The sequence below is a fragment of the Carettochelys insculpta genome, chromosome 2 (genome assembly GCF_033958435.1).
Source record: "Carettochelys insculpta isolate YL-2023 chromosome 2, ASM3395843v1, whole genome shotgun sequence".
NCBI lineage: Eukaryota > Metazoa > Chordata > Testudines > Carettochelyidae > Carettochelys > Carettochelys insculpta.
This window is the reverse complement of record NC_134138.1, coordinates 10,075,464-10,101,083: the sequence shown is the minus strand read 5'-3', so window position 1 is coordinate 10,101,083 and position 25,620 is coordinate 10,075,464. Positions and strand designations below refer to the sequence as shown.

The following is a 25,620-nucleotide window of genomic DNA, read 5'->3' as shown; positions in this document are numbered from 1 at the left end:
CAGCTCGGGGCCCACACTAACGCCTGTCTCCACTCTTCTTCCCCCCCTCCTGTGTTCCGCAGCTGCACCATCGGAAGGACCTGAGAGCACCGGCGAGGCATCAGTGGTCCCAGAATCCCCTCCGGGGCCATCGCTCCAGGCCAGTCCCTCGGCGGAGGACCGACCAGCCCCACGGTGGGCAAGACAGAAGACCCAGCACCACCACCTGACGGCGACGGACCCCCAGCTGCTGGCCCTCCACCGCCGGCAGGTGGAGGTCACGGAGCAGCGGCTGCGGGTGGAGCAACGCTGACTCCACCTCCAGGAGCAGGCGCTGGCCTGGCACCAAGAGGCATGGGGGGGCCTACATGGAGACCTTTAACCGCATAGCGGACTACCTGGCCCCCCATGCCGCGCTGGCCGCCGCTGTGCCCATCCTGACTGCTCCACCCGCCGCGCCACCCGCTGCTCCTGTCGTCGCCGCGCCGTCCGCCGTCGCCCGCCGCCGAGGGCCGTTCCGCCGAGGGAGACCTGGGGCCAGCTGACACTCGCTGGCCATATCTGCCGGTCCGCCCGGCCCCCAGCCAGCCCTGGACAGGGCTGCGGCCGCCCACCCCCAGTGCTGGACTATAGGGGCGTGGGGCCCAGGACGTGCCCCCCCCCTTGTATATATTCCCCCCACTGTTTTGTTCTTTGGGTTGTATATAATTTGTATTTATTTATTTGTGCCCCCTGTTTGCCCAGTCTGATCCTTCCCCCCCATGTAAATAGTTCTCCCCTTCCTTGTTATCCCTGTTTTTTTTTTGTTAATATATTCATACACTTTTCATATTGAAGTTAGTTAGAAGTTCCTGTATATAGTTAGTATTAGTTAGAACAGAGTTCAAAGTAAACAAGTTTGATTTCACAAACAAGTGTCTGCTTTTATTTGTCCAGGAAAAGTGTGTGTGGGGGTGTGCTGTTGGGTGCTCCGTGGTGTGGGCGTAGGGGCAGGGAGTGTTGTGGAGGATGGGGGGGGCAGTGGGGGGCCTGCCAGCATTCACCCCGCGGCCTCATCGAAGTGGGCCCACAGGGCCTCCCGGACCCGGGTCCCTTCGGGGTCCACCTGGCGACTGGGAGCCGCGGGTGGCTGCACATTGGCCCTGCCGGCCTCCACAGCCCAGCCCTGAAAGAAGGCCTCCCCCTTGCTCGCCACCAGATTGTGCAGGGCGCTGCACGCACCCACAATCTGGGGGATGTTGGTGGGGCCCGCATCCAGGCGGGTGAGGAGACATCTCCAGCGCCCTTTGAGACAGCCAAATGAGCGCTCCACCACCTGCCGCGTGTGGTTCAGGCGCTGGTTGAAGCGCTCCTGGCTGGCAGAGAGATGGCCCGTGTACGGGTGCATGAGCCAGGGCCGGAGGGGGTATGCCGCATCTGCGATGATGCAGAGGGGCATGCTGGTGTCCCCCACAGGGATCTCCCGCTGGGGAATGTAGGTCCCCGCCTCCAGCTGGCAGCACAGGCCCGAGTTTCGGAAAACCCAGGCATCGTGGGTGCTGCCAGGCCAGCCCACATAAATGTCCTGGAAACGGCCCCAGCTCTCCACCAAGGCCTGGAGGACCACTGAGTGGTAGCCCTTCCGGTTTATGTAGCATCCTCCACTGTGCACCGGGGCACAGATGGGGATGTGAGTCCCATCCAGAGCCCCGAAGCAACTGGGGAAGCCCAGGGTGGCAAAGCCCGCGATGGTGGCATCTGGGTCCTCCAGCCTCACGAGCCTGTGGAGGAGCATGGCATTGATGGCGCGCACGACCTGCACGGGAAGTACATGGGAGAGCACCAATGAGGGGTGAGTAGGGTGTGCGTGGCCCTCCCCTGCCAGGGTCCCCCTGCCCTGCCAGGGCTGCCTCTCCCCCCTCCCCCCGTGGGTCCTCTTACCTCCATGAGGACAGCCCCGACGGTGGCCTTGCCGACGCCAAACTGCTGTCCCACGGATTGGTAGCTGTCTGGAGTGGCCAGCTTCCAGACAGCGATGCCGACCCGTTTCTCCACTGGGAGGGCACGCCGCATGGTGGTGTCCTGGTGCCTGAGTGCAGGGCTGAGCCACTGGCATAGCTCCATAAATGTCTGCCAGCTGATCCTAAAGTTCCTGAGCCAGCGGTCGTCGTCCCACTACCCAAGCACCAGCTGCTACCACCAGTCGGTGCTGGTGGGGTAGCTCCACAGCCGGTGGCGCGTGAGGCAGCGGGCGGGGTCGGGGTGCTGCAGGGTTGGGGGTTGAGTCCTCCTCCCCTGCGGGCCGCTCCTCCTCCTGTGTGGCAAGGAGGTGCTCAGCTGCCTCCCGCATGGCATGGAGCAGGGTGAGCCCTGCTCCTGCAGGGGTGGCTGGGTGGACCTCTGGCTGCTGCTGCTGCTGCTGCTGGGGGTCCATGACTGCGTCGCTCGAGGTGTGCGTGCCTATGGTTCTGCAGACTGCGTTCTGTGCAGGCTGTGTGTGTCTGGGAGGGGCCCTTTAAGGGAGCGGCTAGCTGTTGCCCCGGAAGCGCTAGCCTGCCCTGTGACCCTGTCTGCAGCTGTGCCTGGCATCCCTATTTTGATGTGTGCTACTTTGGCGTGTAGACGTTCCCCCTCTGCGCCTATTTCGATGTGGTGCTGTGCAACGTCGATGTTCAACATCGACGTTGCCAGCCCTGGAGGACGTGTAGACGTTATTCATCGAAATAGCCTATTTCGATGTCTCCACATCGAAATAGGCTACTTCGATGTAGGCTTCACGTGTAGACGTAGCTTACAAGTGTCATCTAAAGACCTCTGAAATTAGTGGGAGTCTCTGACTTCTGTGGCCCCTGGCCCAGGCCCTGGGGAAATTACAGTTCAGTTCTATATGGCTTTAGAGTGACCACAACCCAGCATTATACATATATATAATGCCAAACACTGAGGCAGCAGAAGAAAATGCTTAAATTAGAGTCACAGATGTGGCAGTTTCCTATGATATCTCTTGGAGATCTTGCTGTATTATGTTTCATTGTGGTCAAGGGACTGAAGTGAGTTCTGTGGAGAAAGAAAAGCACAGCTCCTCCAGAAAATCAGGAACACTGTGTAAATATGGCGAGGTGGGCAATTAGGCTAATTTATGTAACCTGTAATTCTGCAAAGGACTACCAATACCTGGAGAGCTTCACATACAACAGTGCCAACAGACACCTCAGGCACCAGGGCAAGGTGGGAAGGGGGCCTGGCTCCACACCCTCCAAGGGGCAGAGCCAAGGCTTGAAGGGGCATAGTGCAGGGCATTTGGTGCCCAGCCCTGTCCAGATCATAACACTCCTCACCAGTGTTGTCGTGGCAATTCAAAGGGACCCAGAGCTGCAGCCATCGCTACTTTGGCAGGGGCATTGACTAGAGCTCTGGGCCTCTTTGAATTGCCAGGCCTGGGGGTAATTATCTACTTTGTCCCTCCATCGGTGGACCTGCTCACACACACCATCTCAAACGGGGTTCTACATAGAGCAACAGAAAAATAAAGAGCTTTTGGATAAATAGCCTGAATTTAATCTAGCTCTGAGACTTCTCCCTGATCCAGAAAACGGACAGGACATTCTGTGCAATGGGCTCCCAAAATCCATTCTGGAATGGATAGAAGTATTAAAAAGGTCCCATGAGACTGCTGGATGACCCCAATATGTCTTTTTTAGCAGCAATCTAGGAATGTTACTTGTTTTTTAATATGTTTTCTCTATAGAGTAACAGAAAGGTTGCCATGTTAGTCTGTATTCAGTCAAAACAAAATAACAGAAATGTAGCACTTTAATGACTAACAAAATTATTTATTTGGTGATGAGTTTTCGTGGGACAGACCCACTTCATCAGATCAAGTGGGTCTGTCCCATGAAAGATCATCACTGAATAAATTATTTTGTTAGTCTTTAAAGTGCACCATTTCTGTTGTTTTCTCTATAGTGTTCATCTTAGAATATATATGTTTTCTGATAAAAAGCTGGGGTTAACTTGCGTCTGCTGGCAAATACAGCTGTTCATAGCCTTCGGAGATGAAGCAAAGCGTAGACAATGGCCTGCTGAGGAGATCTGGCTTGCTGGGGACAATCATGGTGTAGGCTGGGAACTGTAGAGTCTGGAAGAACCCTGGTCAGGAGGGACAGAGGCATGTGTCTCTATCCAAGAGAGGTGACAGCTGAGGAGCGTAGAGAATGGAGTTGGTGACCTTGGCAGACCACAAGAAGGAAATACAAGTTTAGTTGCCCTGAACTGTGACAATGAGATGGAATACAGAGCACAGAAATAAAGTGATTGAAGAGCAAGGAATATTGACTTGTGAACAGGACAGTTACTGCCTGTTAATATTTGAAGACTCATTATTTCAAAAAAGAAGAAGAATTATGTAGAGGGTTCAACCAAGTTTTATGAGGTGTCGAGGGCTGAAAATGAAGAAGGGATATTTAACAAGAATTGAGAGGACAATTTCATCAACAGTGAAGTCTACTGGACCATGAAATAGTCTCCCAAAATAAATGGTGCCTGCCCTGTAGTTTAGGTGATATAAAATTAAATGGACATATATTCAAGCATATTCTGTAGGGAACAGTCCAGACGTGACTCCCGGGGTAGACATGTCAAGCTAATAGGTAGTTTCTATTGCTAATGACTATGAGTTTTTAATATACTTCAGCAAATTGGTGCATTTGAACAAACTAGATATTAAATAGAATCATAGAACTATAGGCTTAGAAGGGACCTCAGTTGGTCATTTAGTCCAGCCGCTGAACAGAGGCATGGCTGGCTATTATCTAGACCATTCTTGATAGGTATCCATCTACCTTGTTCTTAAAAACCTCTGCTGATGGAGAGTCCTCAGGCTCTCTAGGTTATTTGTTCCACTGCTTACTGGGCCTTCCTTTTATGAAGTTTTCCTAATGTCTAACCCTAAACCTCCCCTTCGGCAATTTGAGGGGATTACTTATCTCTGACTGTAGCATCTTTGAAATGTGCGGTCCGTATCTGTACTCCATGCACAGGTGCAGACGCATGCCCTGCACATAAGTCTGGAAGTGTTTCTGAGCAATGTCTGTTGATCCTGCATATGCCTTGTGCATCCCCTCATGCTCGCAGGATATCCAGTGTACTTCCTGCCACTGTGTAGTCCAGGCCTAAACAGGGGAGATGGAGAATACATAGTGGAACACAAACAGGAACACCACATCTCAAAGAACTCCAGTTCATAGTCAATTAAGGGAGAGGGGGCCTCCCATATGAAGGAAAGGATATGTAAACACCCCATACATCCCCTCTGGAACAACTTCCAGACCCACATCCCTCGGTCAGGCAGCCAATTCTGCTGACTCCATGTGGTCTGTGTAGATGTGTGTAGTGTCCTGTTGGTGCAACTATATGTCGAAGGAGAAAGAAACAACTGTGGACCATTGGTGCGTGGCCTGTGATGCAGGCTGATGATAATGGCTCTAAGTGTTGCAAACTGGTCTGCTGGAAAAAAGGGTTGTGCTGTGATGGAGCTGAACCATGCTCCAGCCGAGTGGATCTTGTTGATGCCTTTTCCTTGTTGATGCAAATACCTAGAGAGGCCAGGAGAGCTTGAAGGGCAAGAATGGCAGAGGTTACTTCCTGACCTAGCAGCACACTAAGAAACCAGTCATCTAGGTAGGGGTATACCTGTTACCATGGCAAAGGCCTTTTTGATAACTTACAGAGCCATTCCCACGCTGAAAGGGTGGTACCAGATTTGGTAGTGTTGGCATCCTACCTGAAAACAGAGACGTTTAGTGTGGGTTGAATGAGAGGGTGGGATAACTCAGTGGTTTGAACATTGACCTGCTAAATCCAGGATTGTGAGCTCAATCCTTGAGGCGGCCATTTAAGGATCTGGGGCAAATAGAATGGGGGAGGGGAAGGATGGTGTTCACTGCTGCCAAGAGGCAGGGGACTGGACATGCTGATCTTCCAAGGTCCGTTCCAGTTGTACAAGATGTGTATATTTATTAATTTGTCCACCTTTTTTCCTGAAGTTTGGGGCCCACAACTGCAATCGAGGCCTTTTCATTACTGAATAAAATATCTAAACACTCTCTTGTGGCTCACTTGAAACACTCCTGTTAACATATTTCAGAATGTTTGCTTTTCATGCAACAGTGTTACATTATTGGTAATCTGTGATCTGTTTTAACCCCTACATCCTTTTCAGCAGATGGCAGAAAAAGAAGCAATAGTTCCAAGTTGCAATGGAAAAGTCTAGCTTGATTATTAGGGGAAAAAACAAACCAAAACCAACTTCATTAGGAGTGTGGTGAAGCACTGGAATGGGTGCCTGAGGACAGTGGTGGAATCTCCATCTTTAGAAGTTCTAAGGACCAGACTTGACAAAATCCCAACAGAAATGATTTAATTACAGCTGGTCCAACTTTGAGGAGGGGGTTAGACTAGATAACTTGTTCCAATCTTAGTCTTCTATGAGTCTATTATATTCCACCTGCTCCACACAACTTTAAAGGAAGCCATGCTTTTTAGCACGGACACAGGAGAAAACGGAGTACAAATTATTTGCACAGCCTAGACTTCACCTGTGAAATTAATATGGACATATACCACACATTTCTGAATGATTGTCTATACACTCTCTCCCAACTAGTCAGCAGTGATCAGCCAAGCTGTCCTTGGTCTCTGCGTAAAAGTTCCATGTTGATGAGAGGCTGTGCCTTTTCATTTTGTGGACTGCCTTCTCTACATATGTGCTGTGAAGACATCTGCAAGCATGGACGGTACTACCCTAAAGACACTGTAAACTTATCTTATTTGAGTGAGTCCATCCTGGATCATCATCATCAAATTGCTATTGTTGTTGTTGTAATAGTAGTACATACAGGTGAAACATACAGGTCATTGGGCTGGGTATATTTTAATTTGTGTTTACTTGTGTACAACACTCAAGATGATTTTACCAGTGCAATATAAATTTAACACTTAAGTATACTTAAGAACAGCAATATCCCTAAGTACTAATTTATGCAACATACTGCTGTGAATGAACCACATCATAGTTGGCTCTGCAGGAGACTCAGTCAGCTGGACAGATTTCACTGGTTACTGCTGTCAAACTCACAGCCACAGACAGGTACAGATATTAAAATGCAGGACAACCTTTGCAGTTTCACCACTGGAACAAAATTATTCAATGACTTTCTGTGTCTCGGTCACTACCACTAGCATTCAACTGACTTGAGCAGAGGCTGTGTGCGCATAAGGTGACATATACCCCTTTAACGCAAAATAAGCCTCCCACCCAACCATATATACTTCTTGTCTCAGTATAAAACCAGCATAAGTTCCCTTATCAAAGGCACAGTGTATTGGACTACTGTTTGAACATTTATCTTCTTCTATCACTGTTGATTGCATCGCACTTTTTTCCACACTAATACCCAACTCCATTCTGATAAAAGTATCTCAATCCAATTAGAAGATAAAGTATATTTCTTAATCAAATACTGTGACTCATTCCAGAGCCCTATCTTTAGGTTCATCCTCAGTTTAAGTGTGCTTAAGTTTATGATTCAAAATATTCTCTGTTCTCATTTAATTATTGGTTAAATTCAAGTAACTGACCTTTCCAACATGCAAACTCAATTTTTAAAAGAAAAACAAAAGTGTGTTTATGGGACACACATTCATATTTTTTAAAAAAGTGTTTGCTACTGTTTGACATGTTATATTTATAAAACTTTGTGCTTCCTTTCAGTAAAAACAAAAGTAAGATTGTCATTTGATTCCTTTCATTGGCCATTGCTACAATACAAATACATATCCTTAGATAAAAGCAAAAAAGCATATTGAGGTAGGAGGGATACAGTATTTTATTTTGTTTGATCATCCACATTAGGCACTGACTGCTGATGGAAACAGAGCAAACAAGAAGCAGATGTATATATAAAGGTGAATTGTTCTACCTGACATACAGTAACATATTTGGGTATATTAGCTCTAGTGACAACCAGCTAAGAGCAGAAAGGTCACCGTTTTACGTCCTACAGTGTGATCTTCTCCAAACATAACGTTTTAGAATGCCACTGCATCTGCTCCAAGTCTCACACATGCTTGGTCACATCCTCTGATCTTTATGCACACAGACCTAGCCCTGACCACATGAGAGCTCTGTCTGCACTGGCACTGAGCCCAATGGCACTATAGCACTGTAGATGATGAGGCAGAACATATGTATAAAGATATTTAATCGTACGCAGTAATTCCTTTAGATTTAATCAGAGACCCTATGAATTGTAATTCTTCCTTGCTCTGTATGTTCCGGCTGTAAAATACACCTGGCAATACTCCCAACACCTACTGGGAATGTCATAAACCCAACATTTTCTTCTCTTTCTTAAGTTCATCTACCGTATGGCTCAGCTAATGCCCACTCCCATCTGCCAGGCGGTAGCAAAAGCTACTGACCTCAATCTGGTGTATGGCTTCTTCCCGCTGACGGATGACCTCCAAGTCCTCTTCTGTGATTTCTGACAGCAGGGCTTGATCCTGATGCTGGTTCTGCCACATGGTATCTCCTCCATTAAAAATCTTCTCATCATCAGCCAGGTCAGAGAACGGGGTCTTGGGGCTCTGCTAAGATGGGAGAATGGAAGTAAAACACAGTTAGATTGAGCAACATGGCCACTGCCTTGCACACCAGGCACACCATGAAAAACACAGCTCTATTCACTAGACATAGCACCATTTATGGAAATCCCTCCTGTCCTGCCGTGCCAAGACAACACACTATCCACTCAACGTGCTGCAGCAGTCAAAAAAACTAACACAATGTTACAACTTGTTGAAAAAGAGACAAAAAATAAGACAAAGTATATCTTATTGCATCTACATAAATCCATGGTATGCCCACATCGTGAATAATGCATTCAGATGTGGTCACCTCAACTCAAAAAAAAAGTTGCCATTGGAAAAGGTTCAGAAAAGGGGAACAAAAATCATAACAGGTTTGGAACAGGTGCCATATAAGGAGGGATTAAAAAAACTGGGACTTTTCAGCTTAGAAAAGAGGATACTAAGAGGGCATATGGTAGAGGTCTATAAAATCATGATGTTTGGAGAAAATGCTTAAGGAAAAGTTATTGACTGTTTCCATAACATAAGAACTAGGGGTCATCAAATGAAATTAATAGCTAGCAAGTTTAAAAGAAACAAAAGGAAATGTTTCTTCACACAGAGCACAGTCTATCTGTGGGACTCCTTGCCACAGGATGTCGTGAGACCAGGAGTTTAACAGCGTTCAAAAAAGAACTAGGTAAATACATGGAGGTTAGGTCCATCCATACTGATTAGCTTAGGTGGGTAGGAATAGTGTCCCTAGGCTCTGTTTGTCAGAGGCTGGAAATGGATGACAGGGGAGGGATCGCTTGATGATTACCTGCTTTGTTCACTCCCTCTGGGGCACCTGGCATTGGCCACTGTCAGAAGACAGGATACTGGGCTAGATGGGCCTATGGTCTGACCCAGTATGGCTGTTCTTATGTTCTTATTATTATTCACATTACAGTACCATTGGAGGCCAAAACCAAGATCAGAGCTCTGTTGTGATAGCTGTTGTATATATATAATGAAATACAGGCCCTGTCCCAAGGAGGTAACAATACAAATACACAAGCTAGATTATGGGTAGCAGAAGAATTATCCTTATTCTAAAAATGGGGAACAGAAGAGGTAAAGTCACATACCCAAGATAACACTGAAGTCTTAATAGAGCTAGGAATTGAACTGAGCTCTTCTGAGATCCAGAGAAATGCCTCAAGACCTTCCTTCTTGCCCAGAAAGGCCATGATCCAGCAAAGCACTTATGCACACATTTAAGTTTAAGCACATTAGTCCCATTTACAGGCTTATTATTACTTATTATGTCTACAATACCCTAAAGTATACTAGAAACTGTACCAAAGCACGTACAATATCCCTACCTTGAAAGCTTTATAATCTCATTTACAGTATGGCTACGTCTACACGTGCAGCCAACATCGAAATAGTCTATTTCGATGAATAACGTCTACACGTCCTCCAGGGCCAGCGACGTTGATGTTCAACTTCAACGTTGCTCAGCCCAACATCGAAATAGGCGCAGCGAGGGAACGTCTACACGTCAAAGTAGCACACATCGAAATAGGGATGCCAGGCACAGCTGCAGACAGGGTCACAGGGCGGACTCAACAGCAAGCCGCTCCCTTAAAGGGCCCCTCCCAGACACAGTTGCACTAAACAACACAAGATACACAGAGCTGACAACTGGTTGCAGACCCTCTGCATGCAGCATGGATCCCCAGCTGCCGCAGAAGTAGCCAGAAGCCCTGGGCTAAGGGCTGTTGCCCACGGTGACCATAGAGCCCCGCAGGGTCTGGAGAGAGAGCATCTCTCAACCCCCCAGCTGATGGCCGCCATGGAGGACCCAGCAATTTCGACGTTGCGGGACGCGGATCGTCTACACGGTCCCTACTTCGACGTTGAACGTCGAAGTAGGGCACTATTCCTATCTCCTCATGAGGTTAGCGACTTCGACGTCTCGCCGCCTAACGTCGAAGTTAACTTCGAAATAGCGCCCGACGCGTGTAGACGCGACGGGCGCTATTTCGAAGTTGGTGCCGCTACTTCGAAGTAGCGTGCACGTGTAGACGCAGCTAATATGAGTTACCAGACTATAACAGTAACAGAGAGAAAGCCATGCTAGTCCATATACCATCAAAACAAAAAAGCAGTCAAGTAGCACTTTCAAGACTAACAAAATAATTTATTAGGTGAGCTAAGTGTTTCTTAGTGCTTTTCTGTCCCACAAAAGCTCACCCAATAAATTATTTTGTTAGTCTTTAAAGTGTTACCTGACTGCTTTTTTGTTTTGACACACTATAACAAGATTTCTGTGTGTCAGGAGTAGGAAGGAGAGCTGGAACAACAATAAGTGAATGCATTCATCAGTTTGGGCAATTCATGGTTCCATTCTGGTTTGCTTTTCGAGTTAACTCACATGCTGCTCACACAGCAGGTGTTTGTTTTTAGGAAGCATTAAAGACTCTGATTCTGCCAACAATCCTACCATGGATTCTCAAACAGAAACTGCAACAACCTTCTGACACCAAAAATTACTATAGGACCCCAGGAGGTCCTAACACCTAACACTTGAGCCCACCTAAGCCCCATGTCCATGGGTGAGGATGGAGCAAAGCTGCAGCTCCAGGGCTTTAGACACAGGCATTGGGCCATAACACTGCCCAGGGTTAAAGTCCTTGGACTACAGCTTCAAACCCAGCTGCTGGGGCTTGTGGTTTGGTCCCAGACCGCAGCAAGTCTAAGACAGCCCTGGGAAACTGATTAAAACAGGGTCACAACCAGTGTTCCTTGTAAGCTGACTGCTTGGGCAGCTGCCCAGGAGAGTTCAGGTGCCTTACAACTGATTAGCAGAACATCCACACGGGGCAGCATGTTTCTATTGGTGGTGAACATCCACACATGCCTGAGTACACTTAACACAATTTATTTTGCTCATGAATGAATAAAAAGGGGAAACACTGGTCACAACCTACTTTGGGGTTCCGATTGCTGGTTCGAGAACTGATGGATTACACAAACGGCCGAACAAGAAGCATATTAGTTGTTCGTCTCACCAAACTGGTGTGGCTCCCAGTTTTGTTTATCAAAAGTTCAGCTAAAATTGCAGTGAAACTGCTTGCAATATTATGATGCCAGAGGACGATCTGGTAGTTGCTACTTCAGCCACAAGTGTTTCTTAGGGGCCATGTTTGGGAAAGAAAGACTTTGTTCCTTTGCTGTGGTCCTGGCTCTGAATGTTGCTAAGTGCCCTCAATTTCCATGGAATGAATGAAAATCAAGAGCTCTCATCTGCTCCCTGGAGGCACACAGCATCGAGCAAGACTGGGTCCTAAAATCCAAAATAAAAAAGGAATCTGGTCACCTTGAAAAGGAGGTCAAGTATTGGAGAGGTAGCCGTGTTAGTCTGGATCTGTAACAGCAACAAAGGGTCCTGTGGCACCTTATAGACTAACAGAAAAGTTTTGAGCATGAGCTTTCTTGAGCACAGACTCACATCATCAGATGCTGGTCATGGAAATCTGCAGGGCCAGGTGTAAATAAGCCAGAGCAAGGGTGGGGATAACAAGTTTAGCTCAGTCAGCACGGGTGAGGCTTACTCCCAGCAGTTGATCTGGACGTGTGAACACCAAGGGAGGGGAAGCTGCTTTTGTATTTAGCCAGCCATTCGCAGTCTTTGTTTAAGCCTGAGTTGAGGTTGTCGAATTTGCAGGTGAATTGTAGCTCAGCAATTTCTCTTTGGAGTCTGGTCTTGAAATTTTTTTCCTGTAGGATAGCTACTTTTAAGTCTGTTACTGTGTGGCCTGGGAGATTGAAGTGCTCTCCTACGGGTTTTTGTACATTGACATTGAAAAGGAGGATGAGTCCAGACGCAGAGTATTCAGCTGAAGAGCAAAACAAGTCAAACCCCTCAGCCTCTCCTCGGAAGTCATGTGCTCCAGCCCTCTAACCGTTTTTGTTGCCTTCCACTGGACCCTCTTCAATGCATCAACATGCTTTCTATACTGGGGGGATCAGAACTGGACACAATACTCCACATGTGGCCTCTCCAGTGCCAAATAAAGGGGAATAATAACTTCTCTAGACCTGCTGGAAATGCTCCTCCTAATGCACCCCAATATGCCATTAGCCACTGTAATTCCGAGGTCCTTTCCTGCTGCACTGTTACTTATTCAGTTGGTCCCCACCCTGTAACAGTGCTTGGAATTCTTCTGTCCCATGTGCAAGACTCTGCACTTGTCCTTGTTGAACCTGATCAGATTTCTTTTGGCCCAGTCCTTCAATTTGTCTAGGGCACTCAGGACCCTACCCTACCCTCCGATATACCTACCTCTCCTCCGAGCTTAGTTTCATGCACAAATTTGCTGAGGGCACAACTGATCCTGTCATTCAGATCATTAATAAAGATGTTGAATGATACCAGCACTAGGACTGATCCTTGAGGCACTCCACTTGAAACCAACTGCCAACCAGACACTGAGCTGTTGATCACTACCCACTGGGCCTGATCATCTAGCCACCTTTCTAGTCACCCTACAGTCTTATATATACATATCTTCCTCTCCTTCCCCGGGAACTATTTTCTGGAGTAGAAGATTATGTTACAAAAGTATCAGAGAGGTAGTCGAGTTAGTCTGTATCTTCAAAAACAACAAGAAGTCCTGTGGAACCTTACAGACTAACATATTTAGGAGCATAAGCTTTCATGGGCAAAGACCTGCTTCTGATGAAGCGGGTCCTTGCCCATGAAAGCTTATGCTCCAAAATATCTGTTAGTCCATATGTTACAAAAGGAAATGCATCACAAAAATAAGGTGTAAAACTGAACTCAGATTTACCAAACAATATTTTAATCACATTAAGATATTACAGCAGATGTTTAATTGCTCCATTAATAGATGCATTAGGCAGTTGAAGGCATATGGCAAACTGTCTTCACCACGTAAGGCATGTGTTAGAATGAATCAATGAATCATCTTGGAGTACCTTAATGCAACACTTGCAGCTATGAAGGTCTTTTATCAACTCAGCACACCCGTCTCACATGTTTAAGGGAGTTGCGCATAGTCACCACAGTCACTTTTTCACAGGGCTACCTGTCGAACAAACATCAGATGACTTGGTACCATCAAATTGTGCCCACAGCTAATCTACATAATCATGTGTTCCTCTCATTGTTACTTTTGTTCTGCCTTCTTCTACTCCCTATTTGTTACATACACTTCTTGTTGAGACTTGTCTTAAAGTAGCGAGCATGCTCCTTTGGGACAGGGTCCATGTCTTCCCAAGTAGTTTTACAGTACAACAGGGCTGCACTTTTGACAGGTGCCTCTCCAAGTTACTTCAATACAAGTAAATAAAAACAATAACTCACCCCTACCACAACAGATATGCCTCCTCCATCCCCTTAAAAAGACTGGATATTGATTTGTTTAAAGAGATTGTGGTCCAAGCTCAAGTTATTCTTGTTAAATAGACCTATGGCATGAGATAACTTCAGAATCACTGAAGATGGCTTTTGATTCTGTCTAGTGGATACCTTGCAAACAAGTAACAGAGAGATAGCCGTGCTAGTCTATATACTATCAAAACAAAAAGCAGTCCAGTAGCAATTTAAAGACTAACAAAATAATTTTTTAGGTGATGGGCTTTCATGGGAGAGACCCACTTCTTCACATCAAACAAGGTACATGAATGACAGATACCCCTGTATTATAGGATGTGGGCCTGCTAAAAATTCCTGCAAGACACAAACCTAGAGTGGCATTAAGTCTCCACAGAGATGTGATGGCTGGCTGCTGTGATCCATGCTCTGTTGAGTATTTTGATGTCGTATGTGACCCTCATAAACAAGCCCTTTGTTTTCAGGCAGCAGCAAGTGGAAACTCATAGCTAACAATGACTTTGATTTAAATAACAATCTACAAACAGTACAGAAATGTAATTCAACTTAATACTTTGGATTGTAAATTATATTCTAATTCAGTTTTACTTGTGTGTCCTTCACATTATAAATTCTGTTTGCTACTGTATTTTCAAATGCTATGTTTAAGTCAACACAGTGTGAAAGGATCAAGCCAGAGAGCTACAGGAGATGGGTAGAAGGGAGTATATTAGCCCTAGATTGAATAAATCCAAGTTCTCAGGATAATCTAACAAGGGCTAATTCAGAACCAGAGGGAATTTGCCAAAATTTATCAGGGCAATCAGGCCAATCAAAACACCTGGAGACAATTAGGAGATTTGCAGAATCAAGTGACTCAGAGTAATTAGAACACCTGGACACAATGAAGAACCAGTTGAGACTAGTTAAAAAGGGCTCCCTTTCCGCTGGCTCACTGGACTTGAGGAGCTGGGGGAGGGAAGGCAAGGCAAGGCAAGGCAAGGCAAGGCAAGGCAAGGCTCGGCTCGGCTCGGCTCGGCTCGGCTCGGCTCGGCTCTGTGGAAGGTCTGGAGAGACAAGCATGAGCCGGTACCAGGAGAAAGATCCTCCAGATAAGAAATGTGCTGGGGAGGACAGTGGGGAAGTATAACTATAACATAGCTGATACTGGAGACATTGCAAGCAAATGCTACCACAGGATATGTCTATACAACAAAGGTAATTTAGAATATATGACTGTATTCTGAAATAACTTTCCAAGTGTCTACCAAGAAAAAAACAATTTTGAATTTTTAAAATTTTCAATTTTATTTTGAAACAATTTCAGAATAGCAGACAGCTTATTTTGAATTCTCTAAACCTCATTGTACAAGGAATAGTGCCTATTTTGGAATGGGGCTGTATCAGACTAAGTTATTCCATAATAGCTTATTCTGAAATAATGCTGCTGTATAGACAGAGAACACTGGTTGCAAGTGCCTATCATTTATGTGCTTCCAGAGGCCTTAATCTGAAATAGACTCTATTCTGTGTGGACATGCAATTTTGAAATACATTTTGCTTATTCCGGAGCTCCCCTATAATGTGGACACATTATTCTGGAATAGTTTATTTCAGAATAATAACTCCAGAAAACTCCGTAGTACAGACATACCCAGAGGAACCCTGGGCTGGAACCTGGTGTAGAGGGTGGTCCTGGATTCCACTCAGTTCCCTACCCAGCACAGGAGAAGGATTTTGGTGAAGATGTCTGTCCTGCCCTGTCCTCACTTCGGAGGCAACAAAGACTATGGCGTTTGGTCTCCTCGCTTTTCCCCATGCTGGCTGATGATGAAAGTGGCTCAACAAATGGCAAGCTGATGCCCTACAGAAAGGGTGTGTCGACACGGGCACAAATCTTTGAAACAGCCATGCTAATGGCCATTTTGAAGATTACTAATGAGGCGCTGAATTGAATATTCAGTGCCTCATTAGCATTAGGATGCTTCCGGCCATGGGGCTGCGAAAGTGCGCGGCTACATGGTGGGCCTTTTTGAAAGAACCCCGCACCTTTCGAAATCCCCTTATCCCAATCACTGATCGGAATAAGGCGATTTTGAAAGGGCGGGTCCTTTTGAAAAGGACCCCCGTGTAGCCATGCCAAGCTGCACACTTTTGAAAGCGGGGCTTTCGAAGCGCCATGGCCAGAAATGTCCTAATGCTAATGAAGCACTGAATATTCAGTTCAGCGCCTCATTAGTAATTTTCAAAATATGGCTATTTCAAAAATTTGTGCCCATGTAGACACAGCCAAAGTGTCTAAACTGAGGAATGCCATGAGCCTCTGAGGCAAGTTATCTACCTAAAAATGCAGAACACACCATGGAAGAGGAGGAGTTTTGTCACAAGATTTATAACAGAGACTCTTCTTCTTCTTCCACAGTTAAAGCTACAATGGAGATGGTCTTAAAATGAGGAACAAATTCCTGGTTTCCTTTATGGATATGTGTTTTTTCAGTCAGAAATTTACCATGGTGCTAGATTTTATGCTATCTGAATTTCCTATGTAATTGTCGTTGAATTCTTTTATAAATTTTTAATGGGAAGTGTTTGAAATTGGTCTGCTGTTGGAATTTGCCTGTGGCCGATTTCTGTCAGCATTTATCTTTAAAACAAACGTTCTACTTGAAAAGATATTGTTAGGAGGGTGACAAAGTGCAATACTTCTGCTGTGCTGGATAGTTTTGAAAACAATTTTTTTTTAGGACCAAGGATCATTTTTAGTTTATTTTGTTTTGCTATTCAGCATATGTGAAAACTCAACGAACGGTAGCCACGGCACATACTCTCCATTGGATAAAATCTCCTTAGAAAGATAAAATCTTTCTGCCTGAAGCTGGAGTTTTATCAGATTTTATTCTCCAAATAAGGTTTTATGTGAAGCTTTTCATAGGGAAAGTTGAACCTGGATAGATGGATGGATACAAACTGTCAGTAGCTGTGCTCCTCTTCCAGACAAAATCTTCACCTCAGCCATTGCACTCTGGGGTGCTGGAATAATTTGCGTTATACAGGTGATGAGAGCCACTGACTCCAATGGCAAACCCTGTATGGCTACGTCTACACGTGAAGCCTACATCGAAGTAGCCTATTTCAATGTGGCGACATCGAAATAGGCTATTTCGATGAATAGCGTCTACACGTCCTCCAGGGCTGGCAACGTCGATGTTCAACTTCGACGTTGCGCAGCCCAACATCAAAATAGGCGCAGCGAGGGAACGTCTACACGCCCAAGTAGCACACATCAAAATAGGGATGCCAGGCACAGCTGCAGACAGGGTCACCAGGTGGACTAGCGCTTCCGGGGCAACAGCTAGCCGCTCCCTTAAAGGGCCCCTCCCAGACACACTCAGCCTGCACAGCACGCGGTCTGAGGAGCCATAGGCACACAGACCCCGGGCGCCGCAGTCATGGACCCCCAGCAGCAGCAGCAGCTAGAGGTCCACCCAGCCCTCCCGGCAGGAGCAGGGCTTGCCCTGCTCCATGCCATGCGGGAGGCAGCTGAGCACCTCCTTGCCCCAGAGAAGGAGATGCCCCCAGGGCAGCAGGGCTCAACCCCTACCCCTGCAGCACCCCGCCCCGCCCCCGCCTCACACGCCGGCGGCTGTGGAGCTACCCCACCAGCATCGACTGGTGGGAGCGCCTGGTGCTTGGGGAGTGGGACGACGACCGCTGGCTCGGGAACTTCAGGATGAGCTGGCAGACATTTCTGGAGCTGTGCCAGTGGCTCACTCCCGCACTCAGGCACCAGGACACCGCCATGCGGCGTGCCCTCACAGTGGAGAAATGGGTCGGCATCGCTGTCTGGAAGCTGGCCACTCCAGACAGCTACCGATCCGTGGGCCAGCAGTTTGGTGTCGGCAAGGCCACCGTCGGGGCTGTCCTCATGGAGGTAAGAGAACCCACGGGGGGAGGGCAGGGCAGGGCAGGGCAGGGCCACACACACCCTGCTCACCCCTCATTGGTGCTGTCCCATGTGCTTTCTCTGCAGGTTGTGCGTGCCATCAATGCCATGCTCCTGCACAGGCTCGTGAGGCTGGGGGACCCAGATGCCACCATCGCCGCCTTTGCCACCCTGGGCTTCCCCAACTGCTTCGGGGCTCTGGATGGGACTCACATCCCCATCCGCGCCCCGCATCACAGTGGAGGACGATACCTGAATCGAAAGGGCTACCATTCTGTCGTCCTCCAGGCCTTGGTGGACAGCCGGGGACGTTTCCAGGACATTTACGTGGGCTGGCCTGGCAGCACCCACGACGCCCGGGTTTTCTGGAACTCGGGCCTGTGCCGCCGGCTGGAGGCGGGGACCTACATCCCCCAGTGGGAGATCCCTCTGGGGGACACCACCATGCCCTTCTGCGTCATCGCAGATGCGGCCTACCCCCTCCGGCCGTGGCTCATGCACCCCTACACGGGCCATCTCTCCGCTAGCCAGGAGCGCTTCAACGAGCGCCTGAACCACGCGCGCCAGGTGGTGGAGCGCTCATTTGGCCGCCTGAAGGGACGCTGGAGATGTCTCCTGACCCGCCTGGATGTAGGCCCCAACAACATCCCCCAGATTGTGGGTGCCTGCTGTGCCCTGCACAATTTGGTCGAGAGCAAGGGGGAGATTTTTTTCCAGGGCTGGGCTGCGGAGGCCGGCAGAGCACACGTCCAGCCACCTGCTGCCCCCAGTGGGCAGGTGGACCCCGAGGGGACCCGGGTCCGGGAGGCCCTGCGGGCCCACTTTGATGAACAGGCCGCGGGGTGAACTCTGCCCAGGCCCCCTACTGCCCGCCCCTTCCTCCACCACACTCCTGCCCCAACGCCTACACCATGGAGCACCCCACCGCACCCCCCTCCCACTTGTCCTGGACAAATGACAGCACGCACTTGTGGCTGAGCGTAAACTTTTTTTTTTCTTTCCGAAACTTTTTTTTTAACTGTAAATAAATATTTGAACCACAAACCAAAAACTATGTACAAACGTTGAACAAAAGCAATATGTACAAAAATAAAACAATACAAAGAAACAACTGTCCGCAATAATAAAAAGAAAACGAGGGAGGATAAAGGGGAGAACTATTTACATGGGGGGGACGGGGCAAACTGGGGGCCGAAAACAACAGGGTCCAACTATATAAGGGGGGGGCCACGTCCCGGGCCCCTCGCCCCTATAGCCCGGCACCGGGCGTTGGCGGCCGGGAGCCCCACCGCGCTCGCAGCCTGGTCCGTGGCTGGGTGGGAGCGGGCTGGACCGGAAGGTACGGTGGCCGGCGAGTGTCAGGTGGCTCCAGGGGTCCCTCGGCGCTCCGGCCCTCGCCGGTGGGTGGCGGGGCGATGGCAGACGGGACGGCGACAGGCAGAGCAGCTGGTGGTGGGGCTGCAGGAGCAGGCAGGGCGGGCGATGTTGCGGCCGGCGCGGCATGGGGGGCCAGGTAGTCCACCAAGCGGTTAAAAGTCTCCATGTAGGCCCCCCATGCCTCCTGGCGCCAGGCCAGGGCCCGCTCCTGCAGCTGGAGGTGCTGCTCCGCGACCTCCAGCTGCCGACGGTGGATGGCCAGCAGCTGGGGGTCCGTTGCCGTCGGCGATTGGTGGCGTGGGGTCCGCCGTCTAGCCCGCCGTGGGGCCGGTCGGTCCTCGGCCGAGGGGCTGCCCTGGAGCGATGGTCCCGGAGGGCTCTCCGGGACGACTGACGCCTCGCCGGCACTCTCTTCCGGTCCTTCTGAAGGTGCGGGTGCAGGACACAGGAGAGTAGGGGGGGAAGAAGAATGGAGACAGGCGTTAGTGTGGGCCTCGAGCCGTGGCCTTTGTCCCCCCAGCCCTGTGCTGCAGGTTCCCCAGCCCCGTCCCCGGGAGATGCTGCTGTGATGGATGGGGTTCAGGGGTCCCCCTGCCCTGCACCCCGTCCCCTGGTGGGAGCGACTCTCACTTCACCCCGCAGGGTCTGAGAGCAGCAGAGGTTTCTTAGGCCACAGATGCCCAGTTTCTCCCAGGAGTGACAGCACCAGCTGTCAGAAGAGACAGTCCTTCCAACCCATCCTGGGGAGAAGACCCCAAGGGATGCCCCTCGGGGATGCAGCTTTCCCCCTCCTCAGGCTGGCTGCCTTCCAGCTCTCCCTTCCCCTAGCCTCTACCTGTGGGCCCCGCCCTCGCCCCCCAAGTCCAAGCCAGCTCGGCTCCTCCCTCCTGTTGGTTCAGGGCAGAGGTGTCACCTGCCAGCTGTAGCCCCAGGATCCTCCTTTGCCCCTGGGAGCTATTCGGCTCTTGTTGCTCATATGTAGCCTGAGTCTCCCTTTGGCACTCCCCCCACTCCACCACATGCTGCTGCTGTAGGGTGTCCCACCCCCTCCTCCCAGGGGCCCCTCGAGGTTCCGCTCCCCCCTGGCCAGGGGATGGGGCATGGTACTGTCATGCGGGGTGGGTGGGGGCAGGGGCTGATGGATGCAGTGCTGTGAGGGCCATGGCCCTGGTGTCCTTGGGGCCATGGCCATGTGAGCATGTGGGGGGCCCTGGACACATATCTCTTACCCCCGCCCCTGAAGACCAGGGGTGTCCACCAGAGGGGGGTACCTACCTGTCGGTCTGCTCCCACGGTCCGGAGATCCCCGGGGGGCGGAGGCCCTGCTGCTGCTCCGGGATGGCAGGAGGAGGATCTGCAGCCTGGATTCTGGGGAGGAGGAGCCCCCCTCCTCCTCCTCCTCCTGCCGCGATGTCCCGGGGGTGGCCTCCGGGGGGGCCCCCGGGGTGCGGGGCTTGCCTCCGGGGCGGACTCCGTCTGCAGGGCCTGCTAGGGCTCGTCGGCCGAGGTGTCAAGTGTGGCCGGAGGGGAGGAGGTGTGCCGGGAGCCCAGGAGGTCCCTGAGCTCCCTGTAAAAGGGGCAAGTGACGGGGGCGGCCCCAGATCGGCTGGCCGCATCCCGGGCCTGGGAGTAACCCTGCCACAGCTCCTTGACCTTACTCCTGACATGGTCAGGAGTGCGGGCAGGGTGACCCCGGGCAGCCAGGCCGTCGGCCAGCCGAGCGAACACATCTGCGTTCCGCCTCTTGCTCCCCATTACCTGGAGCACCTCCTCCTCGCTCCAGAGCCCCAGCAGGTCCCGCAGCTCGGCCTCCGTCCAGGAGGGGCCCCGCTGCCGCTTCCCAGCCTGGCTGCCCTGGCTCCCCTTGGGGGGGGTCCCCTGGGGGCGCTGGGGGGGTGCCGGCCAGCCATCGCAGCTGTGGGGGGGGGCTGAGGGTGGTGCAGGCTGGCCGCGTGTGCAGGCTGCAGCCTGCACGTTCCCTCAGCTTCCTGCAGAGGAAGGGATGGGGAGGGGACCTTTAAGGTGCCGCTCCACTCGGCCACCAGTGAGCTGAGGGGCTGGAGAGAGCGTCTCTCAACCCCCCACCTGATGGCCGCCATGGAGGACCTGGCAATTTCGACGTTGCGGGACGCGGATCGTCTACACGGTCCCTACTTCAATGTTGAACGTTGAAGTAGGGCGCTATTCCGATCCCCTCATGAGGTTAGCGACTTCGACATCTCGCCGCCTGACATCGAAGTTAACTTCGAAATAGCGCCCGACGCGTGTAGCCGCGATGGGCGCTATTTCGAAGTTAGTGCCGCTACTTCGAAGTAGCGTGCACGTGTAGACACAGCTTATGTGATGGAAACCATTACAAGCCTGGAGAGGGGGCGGGAGGCACTCCCTAAGCCCAGATCCAGCACCTATGGCTGCTCTTCTGTGACACAGCTCCAGAAATTACCTCCTCACAGTTCCACCCCATCCAGCTGCTTAAAGGTTTAAAAAGAAAAAATCTATATATAGAGTAGGGAATTAATACACAACTTCATTGTGAAATGGTTCAATTTTCCACACACCAGATATGCAACCAAAACAAGGAAGAAAAAAAAAGAAGAACAAAGCAAGGAAATGAAAGTTTAAACCACCGAACACTATATGCCATTGGAAGGCATCCTGTGGCTTGTGGGCTGCATGCAGACCTCCTGCTACCCCTCTCCTCCACGCACCTGTTATGCACCAGGGCACTGAACCCTGTAATCCCTCACACTTCATCCCAGCACTTTTGAAGGAGCTGCAAATCGTCTGATTCACACTCCATCCCTGCTTCTTCCCCTCCTTCCCAGAGCTAGAACTGTGCAGATGAGCTGCTCGCTGAGTGTGCTAGGAGCTTTGGGGAGCAGCAGGTAAATGTGGGGCTGCAATGCCACAGCGCCCATGAGGTGTGAGGGGGCAGAGGGTAGACATGGTGGCTGCAGGTAGAACCACAGCAGGCCACAGACTGCTGTGGGCCACTGAGGAGAAGGAGGGGCACTCATGCGGTCTATCTACTATTCATGGTTGCCCATCCCTGCTATGACTGCTTTTTTTCTACCCACAAGCAGAATCTTAACTACCATGTGTGAGCCACCCTAGAGACCTAACACAGGGTATTTTTAGAGGACTAGAGAATTTCCTATACAAGGAAAATTTGCTTTGTCAGTGACTCAGAGCTATAACTCTCATTCACCTGTGTAACTTTCAAGCCACCATTCCCAATGATCATTACAGATTCTGCTCTTTCTGCAAATGAAAGTAGTTTGACAAAGGCTAGAGAGAAAAGCCAGGAAGTGTCAATATGTAATATGAAGCAAACACACATGTATTATTATGGAATGCTGATATTCTGCTGACTTTTCAACCTTAGCTAGGCTTAATGTGAATTCAGTTTGCCATTTCCCACTGTGTGAGGGGTGAAAATCTTATCCATTGTCTGTCTCCAGAACGAAGGATCCTTGAAAAATAATAGGACTCTTGTCCACATCATCTCAACTCTTGCTTCTGTTTTTCAAAGTTTTCTTTTTGTTGATGGGAGAGGACACATGGGCCGTGTCTACACTAGCCAAAAACTTCGAAATGGCCATGAAAATGGCCATTTTGAAGTTTACTAATGAAGCGCTGAAATACATATTCATTGCCTCATTAGCATGCGGGCAGCTGCGGCGCTTCGAAATTGATGCGGCTCGCCGCTGCGCGGCTCATCCAGACGGGGCTCCTTTTCCAAAGGACCCTGGCTACTTCGAAGTCCCCTTATTCCTATCTGCTCATAGGAATAAGGGGACTTTGAAGTAGCCGGGGTCCTTTCGAAAAGGAGCCCCGTCTGGATGAGCCGCATCAATTTCGAAGTGCCGCAGCCGCCCGCATGCTAATGAGGCGTTGAATATGTACTTCAGCTCTTCATTAGTAAACTTGAAAATGGCCATTTGCATGGCCATTTCGAAGTTTTTGGCTAGTGTAGACGTAGCCTCGGAGATGTTATTAAGCCATCTTGTATGACAGACACTGTCACCTCCTTCACTTTCTTTTATTACAATGCCTATGAGAAAGCTATCAATGTCCTCAGAAGGTGTGGTCTTGCAACTGGAGCAGCAACTTAATTCTGAAAGACAAGAGAAGTCATGCATAACATTTATATAAATTCTTTGCCATTCACACAGAGACTTTATATAATTGAAGCTGCCCTCAGAGAATCAGGCATACTCCATAGGATGCTGTTTGTATCCCAGGTCATATCACTATGAGGTACTGCATACCATGACACTAGCTTAGCATCCAGCTCCAATAGCAGCCAGTTGCCTAATGGAATACACAGACATTTCGTTTCTACATTATCAATTCAAACCCACTCTGGGTTACATAAGAGCAATAATGCATGGCCTTGTTGCCCATGATGTACTGACAAGATTTCACCATCATAGAATCATAGGGCTGGAAGGGACCTCAGGAGGTCATCTAGTCCAGTCCCCTGCTTCAAGCAGGATCAACCCCAAGGAAGTCATCCCAATCAGCACCTTGTCAAGCTGGGTCTTAAAAGCCTTCAGGGATGGAGAATCCACCACCTCTCTAGGCAATGCATTCCAATGCTTCACCACCCTCCTGGTGAAGTAAATTTTTCCTACTATCCGACCTACTGCTCTCCTTCTGTAACTTTAGACCATTGCTCCTTGTTCTGACATCTGACATCACTGAGAACAGTTTCTCACCATTCCTCTTTAGAGCTCCCCTTCAGGAAGTTGAAGGCTGCTATTAGATCACCCCTCAGTCTTCTCTTCTGTAAACTAAACAAACCCAAAGCCCTCTCTTCGTATGTCTTGTGCTCCAGCCCCTTGATCATTTTTGCTGCCTTCCACTGAACCTGCTCCAGCACATCTATATCCTTTTTGTACTGGGAGGCCCGAAACTGGACACAATATACCACATGCGGCCTCACCAGTGCTGAATAGAGAGGAACAACCAGTTCTCTAGAGCTGCACAAAATGCTCCTCCTAATGCACCAAAATATGCCGTTGGCCTTCTTGGCTACAAGGACACACTGTTTACTGACATCCAGCCTTTCATCCACCATAACCCCTAGGTCCCTTTCTGCTGTGCTGTTGCTTAGCCAGTTGTTCCCCAGCCTATAACAATGCTTGGGATTATTCCATCTCAAGTACAGGACTCTACACTTCTCCTTGTTAAACCACATCACATTTCTTTTGGCCCAATCCCCCAATTTATCCAGGTCACTCTGGATCCTATCTCTACTCTCCAATGTATCCACCTCTCCCTTAGCTTTGTGTCATCTGCAAACTTGTTGAGGGTGCAATCAAGTCCCTCATCCAGATCATTAATAAAGATGTTGAACAAACATCATCATTCTGGATTTATATACATGTAATGGATAAGAGAATTTGACTCATATAATCAAACCAGAAATACAAAAGAGCAAGTTGTTCCAAGACAACCATTCATGATCATGCAAATCTGTAATCCAGTGGGAACTCTGTGTACACCAGACTACAAGCGAAACCGGGGTGCTCTGCCTCTTATGCCACTCAAGCTTTTCTGTACCTCTGGAACGAACACAACCCCAATGAGGCATCACTCACATATCTATTTCTCCTCCTGTGAGATATTACATCTCATCTAAGGCTTGGTCTACACTAGACCTAACAATTGACTGCAGATACATAATTCCAACTATGGCAATTGTGTAGCTAGAATTGATTTATCTGCAGTCAACTGTTAGGTCTGTCCTCACTGAGGGAGGTCAATGGCAGTGTTTCTCGCGAGAGGAGGAATACAGTGGGTTGACTGCAGACCCCAGAGAGATTGATTTTGTGTGTCTTAACAACTGAGCCAAATCGAACTTCTGAAGATCACCTTGAAGGGGTCAATCTCATGGTAAGCGTATCCATACCCTAAGGAACTTTTTGCCAGTAATACATGCACAAACCACAAACTCACCAAAGGAGAAATGTTTGTTTATCTCTTACTTTATGGTATGTGTACACATATAAAGAGTTGGACTTTCATGTGGATAATCCCACTCTTGTCAGCATGAATGGAAATGAATAGTTAATTGTACTTGGAATAACGAGGCCAGAATTCCTATATTAAAGAACAGTAAAATGTTCTACAGCAATGGCGCAAAAGAGCATCACTTGCAGTAATGTTAGTTGCAGTGCTGAAATGGTATTGGCTAGTTTTTAGTATGTATGTATGTTGTCATGGCAAACTGTCCGGAACAAAAATGACATGGAACAGCAAGCTCTTTCTTCCCAGCAGCAACATATAGCTAGATTAAAAACCCATAAATTAGATTACATAA

General features: G+C 49.1%; 1 protein-coding gene across 3 annotated transcripts in view; it reads right to left on the bottom strand.

Moving 5' to 3' along the window:
* TSNARE1 (t-SNARE domain containing 1) overlaps positions 1–25,620 on the bottom strand; it is a 751,229-nt gene that overhangs the window by 301,123 nt on the left and 424,486 nt on the right. For 2 of the 3 annotated variants that reach the window (XM_074986589.1, XM_074986588.1), the window contains one exon: positions 8,440–8,607. In XM_074986589.1, the coding sequence (XP_074842690.1) occupies positions 8,440–8,607 (168 nt within the window). The remainder of the gene's footprint in view (positions 1–8,439; positions 8,608–25,620) is intronic. The other variant, XM_074986590.1, reaches the window with a different exon arrangement.